General features: G+C 45.9%; 1 protein-coding gene across 10 annotated transcripts in view; it reads left to right on the top strand.

Annotated features, from left to right (window-relative positions):
* GTPBP8 (GTP binding protein 8 (putative)) overlaps positions 1–12,045 on the top strand; it is a 359,654-nt gene that overhangs the window by 52,279 nt on the left and 295,330 nt on the right. For 5 of the 10 annotated variants that reach the window (XM_044071542.1, XM_044071541.1, XM_044071539.1 and 2 more), the window contains exon 3: positions 1,102–1,141. The exons of 4 other annotated variants lie outside the window; for them this stretch is intronic. In XM_044071542.1, the coding sequence (XP_043927477.1) occupies positions 1,102–1,141 (40 nt within the window). Of the gene's footprint in view, positions 1–1,101; positions 1,142–3,582; positions 3,646–12,045 lie in introns of those variants that run through there. One more of the 10 variants, XM_044071546.1, reaches the window with a different exon arrangement.

Genomic DNA, 12,045 nt, shown 5'->3' on the forward strand with positions numbered 1-12,045 from the left:
TTCACCTCTCTACCACACTCGCCATTACTCTGAACTGTTGATCCGAAGTATATGAACTCATCCACCTTCGCCAACTCTACTCCCTGCATCCTCGCCATTCCTCTGTCCTCCCTCTTTCACACACGCATATGCTGTCATAGTCCAGCTGACCTTCATTCCTCTGCTGTCCTCTCTAGAGCATATCTCCACCTCTCCAGGGCCTACTCAACATGTTCCCTACTCTCACTACTTATTACAATGTCCTCTGCAAACATCATAGTCCACGGGGACTCCTGTTTGATCTTGGCTGCCAACCTGTCCATCACCACTGTAAATAAGAAAGTGCTCAGAGCTGATCCTTGATGTAATCCCACCTCCACCTTAAACGCATCTGTCACTCCCACTGCAGATCTCACTGCTGTCACACTACCCTTGTACATATGCTGTACCACTCTTACATACTTCTCTGCCACTCCCGACTTCTTCACACAATACCACAACTCCTTAGGCACCCCGTCATATGCTTTCTCTAAGTCCAGAAAGACGCAATGCAACTCCTCCTGATCTTCCCTGTACTTCTACATCAACAGTCTCAGAGTAAACATCACATCTGTAGTGCTCTTTCTTGGAATGAAACCATACTGCTGATCACTAATAATCACCTCCCTTCTTAAAACAGCTTCCACTACTCTTTCCAGTAATTTTATGCTGTGAATGATCAGTATTACCCCTCTGTAGTTACATCACCCTTATTCGTATAATCCAGTACCAAAACACCTTTCCTCCACTCCTCGGGCATCCTCTGACATTCCAAGATTCCATCAAACGATCTGGTTAATCATGTCACTGCCATTTCCCCTAAATGCCTCCAAGCTTCCACAGGTATTTCTTCTGGACCAACAGCCTTTCTATTCTTCATCCTCTTTGTAGCTATCGGTACCTCTGCCTTGTAGAGCATGCATATCTGATATGTCGTAACTGTTGTTTGTTGATGCATAGTAGTAATAAAAACAGATGTGCATAAATGCTAGTATTGTGGACTTGTACTGTAATGCTGCACCCACCCTGTAGCAATGTCACAGCTGTGACCACTAACATTGCATCTCTCACACTCTTATGCAGGTCCCTCAAGGAATACCACCATGGCAGCAGCCTGTAGCTGGTGAGTATGGTTTATGTTGATGCATGCCAATGCACCAGGCATGTACTGGCTATGGTATATGCCATGCACACATCTAACACACCTACCCTTAATGCATGATGTATATGTTCACGTAGTGTTCCTATTACATGCACTGCATCACTGTGGTGACCATGATGGGGTATTGGAAAGGTATGTCAGATGCCTGCGGGATAAGTCACGTCCTGTCATTGTGAAATTTGCCCACAGGGATTAACATAATGATGGCACACACTGACTACAGTAGGGACATGTGAAACATCACCCCTGTACAGTGCACCAACAGTTTATATACCATTATTACAATGGCAGCTGTTACAGATGTACACTAGCATAATGTGTTAGTGTGGTCCACATTATTAGCTGGGATTTGGCTGTAACACGTGCTGTGTGTCAGTTTGCAGTGTCCCATACACTGAACATGTGTAGCCCATACTTGTCAAGCATCTGCAAAAAGCCTGAAGTTGGGGATGGGGTGTCAGCATGACACACCAGTGCACTGCAGCAGGGAGCCATAAGGATGGTAAGAATGGCTGTATCTGCACACACACTCTGTCAGTAACGGTGGCAGACATAACTCTACGCCCACAGAAATAATGACAGCAGTGTGTGAACAACAAGGGGTGTGCATATGAGTAGGGGAGCGTGTGTAGGGCAGACTGACCATACACAAGCAAATGCAGATGGGCCATGCTAGTATACCCCTGACAGGAATAGTGACTGCTGTAGTACACACAACAATGGGTGCAACAAAACATCATGATAATCCTGTGCACATATAGGCGCACACACGAATGTATGCAATGCGGTTAGCATCTGTACACCTAACACTTTTAGTAGACACTGCATGCGGATGTACAGGTCATATGGCACATATCGGGCTCATGTACTGTTAATATATGTAGGGATGTTGTCCCATGACAGATCAAGGAATGGTGCATCACATCAATAAGAGTGTGTAGACTCCCCATAGCCATGGTATGATCTGGAAGTTGCCAGTGTAATACTATTGGATTGTTCATACATAGTCTGCTAATGTTGAGAGCTGTATACCACACAAGTATTCACAACTGACATCTGACCACACATCATCCCAAACATGTTTTGCTGGAAAACATAGGGTCTGTGAGCATTACAGCTGACATAACTGACAGTACTACACAATTAGCAATGGGATGTACATCTGTGAGTTGTGATGCACAGTACGTGGCAGGATGCATAACAAAAGCACAGCAAAACTGTGTACATGGGTGCAGTGTTTCCCAGCGGAAGGGGTATCCCCTACTAACACATGCCTCACACATGCACATATAATGTTGCTTGCATGGATTGACTATAGCTGCACTGCATGCTGTTGTGTACCATATGTTATGCATGTTGACAGATGGGTAATGGGAGGACTATGCATATTATCGTTGTGCAACCTCACCTGTGTGTGTGTGTGTGTGTGTGTGTGTGTGTGTGTGTGTGTGTGTGTGTGTGTGTGTGTGTGTGTGTCTCTGTGTGGGTGGGTGTTCATGTCGTCTGTAGGTTCAATGTGGTGTAGAGGAGGGAGGATGCTGCATGTAGGATGCGTGTGTGTGGTTGTGTGGATGTCCATGTGTGCACATGTGTGACTGGATTTTATGATGTGACAGTACTTCCCTTTGTGATAGTGCAGTACATGGACTGAAAGCAAGACACAACAGGAATACTTGTCTGATATGTAATCATAGGACAGCTGATGGTCTAATAAGGTCTGTAGCATGGAACATGCATTGGGAGGGAAAGTCGATACCTGGTATACCCTCAATATCGCATACAGCAGGGCGGTGAATGCCAACCTATGTTGACAGCACTACAGATGCATTGGGGAATTATTAGACAACAGCCGGGAGTGTCTACATATATCACAGTTGTCACAAGATAGGTTGATTGAGCAGCATGTCAGGCATGTACTGAGCAATCCTTACACATGACACTACAGTGTGTGACATTATGGAGGGAACGTATCAGCCCCTCACATGCCAAACTCACATGCCAAACTCACAAAGTCCCAACATACACGTGGGTGAACACTGAATGACAGCAGTGAGGCCATGTAAACAGTGCTACACTTGGGTAACAGGTCTTGTGGTCACTTTTGTAGGCATTTAGAGGAATGAGACGTTAATGAATGGCATTAATGAGTGTATGTCACCAGGCGTGATGCATGATGGGCAACTTAAGGGAATACGTGCGGGACTGTTGTAGTATCAGAGATGGGTAGGTTGGTGTAGTGTCTGTGTGTGTGTCTGTGTGTGTGTGTCTGTGTGTGTGTCTGTGTGTGTGTGTCTGTGTCTGTGTCTGTGTATATATGTATTGTTATGTAATGCTGGACAGGTCTTAAAGTGCGTTTCTTTTTATCCCCCACAGGTGGCGAGGTGGGTCAGGGTCCCTCCTGCAGGCAACCTGATGCTGTTGTGCACACAGATACTGACTATGATGAGACCATGATTGAGGCACAGGTGGGTTTGTCAGAGGTCGATACAGCGCTAACATTTGACATCCCCCACTTAGCCAACCCACCCCCGCGCACAGTTTCAGTGCCTATATATACCCCATCACCAGTGGCCATAGCTGAGGGACAGTTGACAGTGGCAGTGCACAGGTTAGTGTGGTGACCGTGCCAGCTGTCTGTCCACAGCAGGCATAGCTGGATCTCTGGCAGGCCACCACATAGGTGGATGCACCAGGGTGCTCGTGGTAGGGCTGCTGGTCATCCTGCCTTTGGCAGAGGCGCCACAACTGGTACCACCAGGCACATGTTTCAAGCTGTCATGGAGGCACAGGCACGTATAAAATGTAGAGCAGACAGGGCCTGAGGCTGCAGAGGGCTGCCTACCATCTGTAAGTGACAACATCCGTGAACTTGCTGCTGCCCTCCATGAAAAGAACGAGATCATGTATATGTGGTTGGGTGAGAGGGTGGGCCTGCTAGACCGTGGTATGTCTGTGCTTGAAAACCTGGTGGGAGTGGTGAAACAGCCATGTGGACATGCTAGGATGCCAAGCTGCTCCCATACTGGAAATAGTAACCCCAGCACATCACTGGGGGTACTGTCCACACCAAAGCAGGTCTCATGCATGTGGCCCTGGCCAGTCCCAGGTGGGACATAGTTCCAGTGGATATCTGTCATCAGGGGAGAGCAGCACCTCACAGCCTGTGCCTGTGGAACTGCTGGCAGGCACAGTGTGTCCGTGGCAGGAGGCGGTGAACTACACACCCTGCCAGGTATGGTCCTCTGCTGTCCAGAAACAACCTGTATGGGCAGCCACATGGCAGAACTGTGTACATGCATACCCACACACTATACAAACACATGTAGGGCAACCCCATACCGACACGCACCACATCACTACGCCACATCCAAATAATTAAACCCCTCACCCACACACATGGTGTCAAATGTTTGGACCACCCTCGGCCTCTGGCAAACCAGCAACACACCCTGTGCATATGATGATGCCTGTGCCACATCCCTGTCATCCATAACATCGATGCAGGGACAGGCTAATATGGTTCTGATGCACACGGTAAATGTAATACAGTACAGCAATGTACTGCAGTGTAACATGTCTGGATTAATGTGTAATGCATACATGTCAGGTAGTGTAGCCATCCAGCTATGATGCATGTCAGCTGTTAGTAACACTGGGTGATTGTGATCTCCATAATGTTATCCATTTGTGTTTGTAGGTGTACATGTGTCAACAGAAGGATGGTCTACCATAATGTTATCCATTTGTGTTTGTAGGTGTACATGTGTCAACAGAAGGATGGTCTACAGTCATATTCCACAAGGGTTATGGCACTGTGGTGACACTGTGGCTGAGACTTATCCAGAGTACAGTTGCACACTTGTCACAGGATTGTCTTGACACTTATTGCCTGTGCCACATAGGTGACCCACTGGGACATGTATAATCTGCTACCGTATGTAGACCCATCCACATACGTGCACACTCTTACATGGCAACGCTGTGACAAGACCCCTACCTAGGTATGTAGTGCTACTGAACTGTGTGGCTTTCATTGCACACCTCACACATTTAGGGTGAGGTGTGTACCAGGTTACATGTTACATGCAGAACATCCGCAGACGTGTACAGTATGCTAATGGAAGCAATGGTCATATATGGATAATACATAGTGTGACATACCTTCATACACAAACTGACAGACACATCCGAGAGACCTGGGCCTATTGGTGCTAACTAGTCCATGTGTCCAGTGTGTCACAGGTAGGCTGCACACAGCACATGTGTAACTGGGCTGTATTGTGGTTTCAGTTACCTGTATGGTTGATGGTGACAGTGGTCACCATAAAGTGGTACATGGGGCATATACTGAGTGTACCATGGTGTATTGGCAGTGTGCACACCCCCCACATCCCCCAGTGGTTATTGTAAGCACTGGAAACCATAATGATACTCTGACATACCGACTATCACACATTGCTCATGACTGCAATACATGGCCTAATGGTTAAGGTGTTTGCCTTACAAACACAAAGTACAGGGTTTGAATCTCACAGGGGATAATTGGCTAGGCTTAAAATGGCTCTCAAGGGCACTTGGCCTAGTACTAATCTATGAACCTATGAACCATTGTATATCACAACAGTGGTAATATAGGAATATGCATCGAATGCACATGCCACAGGCATAGCAGTGTGTTGCATTGTCATTCCTCACCTATGGGGGGGCAACAACATTGTCTGTACTACTGTGTGGCAATGTGTAGTGTAATACGAGTATGTGGCCTCAGAATGGTGTATCCTACAGATATGCAGACATGCACATACGCACACTTGCCAAACCTCAATGGGTTTTGCATGCCTGTCGACCCATTTGTACAACACTGTTGTGCTGGTAATGCTTGGCTCATGTAGCTGTCGATGAGGAGTGTAACAGTGTACATGCCATGTCCAACACAGCAGCAGCATCTGACTATGGCAATGAGTGTTGAGGTGGTTGTGAAGGCCGTCATGGAGTTCCGACCTACAGGTGTACTAACACACAGACACTGCTATCCTCAGTAATGCACATGTACACATGTCAGTACTGTGGTGCATTGCTGTAGGTGGTCATACCTGTGTCCATGGCTATTGTCCGTGGTGAGATGGGTTGTGAGTACATTGGTATCCTGCTACCTGCCATGTGCCAGCAGGCAATCTGTGGACAGACACCACTTTGGTGACGGGTCAGGATGAGAGTGATATGCATCAGCCAATACCCGGGGTGCCTTCTGCTCATGGCCACTGAGCTGATCTAGTTGAAATGTATGCAACGTTTATTACAACGCATGCTTAGTGCCTATGTTGGAGACCTGTACCCAAGCATGATGTTCTTCGTGTTTCACTGTTGCAGTCATAACTGTAGGGTGATCCTGCTGGCAGGCAGCCCGAGGTCGGCCAGAATTCCAAAGTCTGGGTCCGGCGTTGGCTGTATGAGCAAGTACCCTGACGTCAGAACGCAGAGGTATAAAGCTGACAGCCGACGCCATCTTCTCCAGTCTTTCTTGCTGTGCGGTGGAAAGCAGCTCGCAAGTTTTGGTTGGCGGATTCCTGAACAACGCTTTTTGCTTGTCTGTCCGAAGTCGTCGTCTTCTCTTCTCAAGCTAAGTACCCCATTGGGGAAACTTTTTTTCTTGCTCCTCCGATGTCAGAAAAAGTTAATTGTATATCGTGTGGGAAATTCCTCCTAAAGATTTCCACTCTTACTGTCTTCCTTGCTTGGGCCCTGACCACGATGTTTCTTGTCGGTTTTGTGCCAGGTTTAACTCTCGTACTATTAAGCATAGGTACGATTGGGCCTTGAATTATTTTGGCAGACGGTTCAATTACAAAATGTCTTCAGATACTTTACCGGCAACCTGAATTCATAAAAGGCGCAAGGACAAGGATAGGCCTCCGAGGTGGTTCAATTACAAAATGTCTTCAGATACTTTACCGGCAACCGAAATTCATAAAAGGCGCAAGGACAAGGATAGGCCTCTGAGGTGGTTCAATTACAAAATGTCTTCAGATACTTTACCGGCAACCGGAATTCATAAAAGGCGCAAGGACAAGGATAGGCCTCCGAGGTCTAAACAGGATAGCGTGCAGCCGGAGCCAGCTTCGGGTTCGGCGGTCGTCAGTGAGGCGCTTTTGCAGCCCCTGTCGTCAGCCACTTCGGAACTGATGGCCGACACGGACTCCCATGGGGAGCCAACTAGGCCCAGTATTCTTTCTGCTGCAGGACCTTTGGACATTGCTCCTTCAGATGGGTCCGGAACCGCTGTGCAGGTACCGGCTTCTGAAGGGGTTTTCAGGCCTTCTCATATCACTATAACTGCAAAGACAAAGACTCCAGTAAAGCCAAGGGTTTCTACTCAAGCTTCTTCGGATACAGCTCCCAAGACACAGAAGCAATTATTAAGGATGGCTGAAGATTTGCTTACTATGATTAGGGGTTCTCACCCCCCTCCGGAAAAAAGGCCTAGACAGGATACTCCTTATGATTCCTCTGATCAGGCTTCTGTTTCTTCAGTCTCTTCCTCTGACCAGGATTATTCCTTCCCTCCTTATGAGGATTCTGATGCAGAGGACTCCATTCCCTCTGCTTCTCCCCCTGAGGATTTTTCATTTGGGGAAACTTTGCATGAAATGAGAGAGCATTTCCATTGGGAAGGTCAGGATTACTCTGCTTCCAAGAAGAAGCTTAGGAAATTTCTCCTTCTCCCACAACACAGACCTTTGGCTATTCCTCCTGTTCTTGATATTGTGGATGATGCTTTTTCTGAAGCTAACCTGACTCCAGATTCTTTCCCGCCTGCTCCTTCTAAGCCTGATAGATTTTACAGAGTTCCTGATTCCCATCAATTTTTGTTCAAGAACCCCTCTGCAGATCCTGAAACTATTTCTCAGGGTCCCAAGGGTGCTAAGGCCGCTTCTGCTAAAAATCCTATTCCTTCTGAAAAGGATTCTCGTGCCTTGGACAGATGGGGCAAAAAGGTGTATACTTCTGCTACTCTTTCCATTAGAGCTTTAAATTGTCAATTTCATATGTTTAAGTACCAACAATTTCTTTTGTCTGTATTAAAACAAAAACTTTCTACCTTTTCTGCATGTGCAGAGGACAAGGAATTACAGGATGTATTACATGCAACTGAACAAGTTAGCAAACATGGTTTACATTGTGGTTTTGATGCCTTGGAGGCTTCTTGTAGGGCCGCAGCCTCTGGTACTGTTATCAGGAGACATGCTTTGCTTCGAGAGCAGAATTTACCTGAACAAGTTAAGGCTAAATTATTAGATGCTCCGGTTCAGCATGATGTTTTGTTTGGATCTAAAGCTGAAGAGGTTATTAAGAAGATAGAGGATAAAGCGAAATCTATGCAGACTGTTAAAGATTTCTTACAAGTTCAGCCTCCTAGATTTACTAGAAATTGGCCCTCCAAAAATTGGTTCTTTCCCACGTCTGACAGGCCTCAAAGGGGAAGATATAGACGCTCCAGAGGTCGGGCTCAGGCCTCTTACAGGTCCAGACAATGGACTGCTTCATCACCTAGAAGGGGAGAAGACGGATCTCAATCACAAAGGAAGCAAACTCGATGACTCTCTCAGTTGGGCTACAGGACCTCCTTGCCTGGAAGCCCCTCTTGGAGGAAAACTTTCTCTTTTCTACCAAAATTGGACTCGTATAACCCAAGACAAATGGGTGTTAGATGTGATTTTAAGAGGTTACAAATTCCACTTTCATTCTCTGCCAAGGTCTATCGGATGGCCGGATCTGCCAAAACATCAATGGTCAGAGGCCTTAAATCAAGTGGACGCTCTATTGGCCATGAGAGCCATAGAACCTGTTCCACTTTCAGAGATGGGAAAAGGTTTTTATTCAAGACTATTTCTGGTTCCAAGAAAACAAAGCTCATGGAGACCTGTCCTGGACCTCTCAGTATTAAACACCTTTCTGGAAATACCAAAATTCAAGATGCTTTCTCTACAACAACTTCTTCCAATGCTCTCCCAGGATGCTTGGATGGTGACATTGGACTTAAAGGAGGCCTACTTACACATTCCCATCAGGCAGGAATGCAGAAAATACCTCAGATTCAAGGCAGGCTCAAGGTACTTTCAATTCTCTGTATTGCCCTTTGGTTTATCTACTGCGCCCAGAGCCTTTACCAAGTGCCTGGCTCCAGTAGTAGCTTATTGCAGACTCCAGGGGATTCAAATTTACCCCTTTCTGGATGACTGCCTTATTCAGGCAGACAGCAAAGACCTTTTACTTCAACATCTGCATTTTGTTCAACGTCTTCTCCTAATACTGGGATTCTCAGTGAACACAAAAAAGTCACATTTGATCCCTCCTCAGCAGATTATCTTTTTGGGAGCTCTTCTAAACACAAGCTTACAGATGGCCTTCCTCACTCCAGAAAAACAATTACAGCTGGCTTCAATTTTCAAAACCTTGGCAACTTTAACTCAGCTCACTGCAAGGAAATTCCTGCAGGCATTGGGCTACATGGCTTCTTGCATCCTGTTGATTCCAAATGCAAGGCTTCATATGAGAAAACTTCAATGGTACCTAAAGAGTGTATGGTCTCAGCATTACCACAGTCTGGACACAATGATTCCACTGATTCCCTGCCTCCAAAATGAGTTCCTTTGGTGGTCCAGGACTTTTGCTTTGAACGAAGGGAATCCCTTTTGTCTGCCTCAACCTTCTCAGATCATAACCACGGACGCTTCGGATTATGCTTGGGGAGCTCATTTTCTAGACATTTGCCAGCAGGGCTCTTGGACAAAGAAGCATCTTCTCTGGCACATCAACTTGAAGGAAATGTTGGCAGTCCAAAATGCTCTTCTAGCCTTCCAGAATCTTTTGAAACCAGGGCCTCTTCTGATTCGTACAGACAATACCACAGTCATGTGGTACATAAACAAGCAAGGGGGCTCTCACTCTTACCCCCTTTGCAGACTAGCCATGAATTTTATGGGAGACGGCTCTAAATCTGAATCTGCATCTTCAAGCTCAATTCATTCCAGGAAATCAGAACCTCTTAGCAGACAGCCTAAGTAGAAACCTTTCGAATACTCACGAATGGATGCTAGACCCCAACTTATTCAGCAGGATAACTGCAGTTTGGGGTTGTCCTCAGATAGATCTGTTTGCATCCCATCTCAATCATCAGCTGCCTCTCTTTTGCACCAGGTCCTTCCACAAAACAGCTTGGAAAGTGGATGCCCTGTCATTCAGCTGGAGGAATCTTTTGGGATATGCCTTTCTTCCTCTTCTGCCTCGGGTGTTACTGAAAATAAAACAGGACAAACCCAAGATTATCATTTTGATAGCTCCGAAATGGCCTCGGCAGTTTTGGTATCCAACTTTAAAACACCTATTCTTGGAACCTCCTTGGATTCTTCCTCTGATCCCTTCTCTTCTGTCCCAGCATCAGGGTCAGATGCTACACTCTCTAATCAAGACTCTATGCCTAGAAGCTTGGCTCTACAAGGGCCTTTGATTCCTTCTTCTCTTCCCAAACAAGTTGTGGATGTTCTTTTGGAAGCTAGGCGGCCTAGCACTAGAAAATCTTATGCTGGAAAATGGAAAAGATTTTGTATTTGGATGCAAGCTCAAGGTTCTGATCCTCTTTTGCCTAACATTTCCTCCATTTTACTTTACCTCTCAGACCTTTTGCTTAAAGGCCTTTCCTTTTCCTCCTCCAAAATTCATGCTTCTGCTATCTCGGCTCATTACAACACTGATTCTCCCATCTTTTCTCACCAGCTTGAGACAATTTTTGAGAGGTGCTAAGAATTTAAGACTTCCCAGAACTCCTCCTGTTCCTGCTTGGGATCTTAATTATGTTTTGGAGAAACTTACTTTGCCTCCTTTTGAGCCTGCTGCGGCTTCGGACATCAAGTTCTTATCCTGGAAGACAGCTATCTTATTGGCATTGACTTCTGCCAGAAGGGTCTCAGAGTTGCAAGCTCTCATGGCTGTGGAACCATATATTATCTTCCACCTAGACAGAGTTTCCTTGAGGACCAATCCTACTTTTATGCCTAAGGTGATTTCCAAAGTGGCTCTAAATCAGATTATTCACCTTCCTACCTTCTTTCCAAATCCTCAAAATAAAGGGGAAAGGATCTTGCATTCATTGGCCATACACAGACAACTACAATTTTACCTGGACAAAAGTAAAGACTTAATCTGAACAATTGCTTATCTCTTATGCCTCCAGTTCTCTAGGTAAGGTGCTTTCTAAACAAACTATTTCCAAATGGATTGCTCATGGAATAAGGTTTTGTTACTCTCACTATGGGAAACGGATTCCAGGTACTGTTAGAAGTCATTCTTCTAGAGCAGCTGCCACTTCAGCAGCTTTTCTCAGAGGAGTTCCTACCAATGACATTTTGGAAGCTGCCACTTGGAGTTCAGTGCATACTTTTTCTAAACACTATAATCTCCCTTTGTATTCTAAGTCTAGGGCAGGCTTTGCCTCTGCTGTTTTGCAGGGTCTTCTAGCTGCCCCTTCTTCTGCATAACCTCCTCCCTCATTCACAGCTTTGGGATTCTACCCTACAGTTATGACTGCAACAGTGAAACACGAAGAACATAGTACAGTTGTGTACACCTACCATAAATGTAGATGTTCGAGTGTCTTCACTGTTGCAGTCGGTGTTTCCCTCCCACCAGTCCCCTCTTATTTTTGCTTGTTTTCTCTTCCACTTCTTTTGTGGTGTATTTGTGTTCCTCTTTGGACACCTTTTGTTTTTTTGGGGGGCTTCTGACATCTGGGGCAAGAAAGGCTGGAGAAGATGGCGTCGGCTGTCAGCTTTATACCACTGCACTGAGGCTGGAGAAGACTTTGGAAT

Source organism: Protopterus annectens, chromosome 5.part0 (assembly GCF_019279795.1).
Source record: "Protopterus annectens isolate FY-2018-M chromosome 5.part0, PAN1.0, whole genome shotgun sequence".
Classification (NCBI taxonomy): Eukaryota; Metazoa; Chordata; order Ceratodontiformes; family Protopteridae; genus Protopterus; species Protopterus annectens.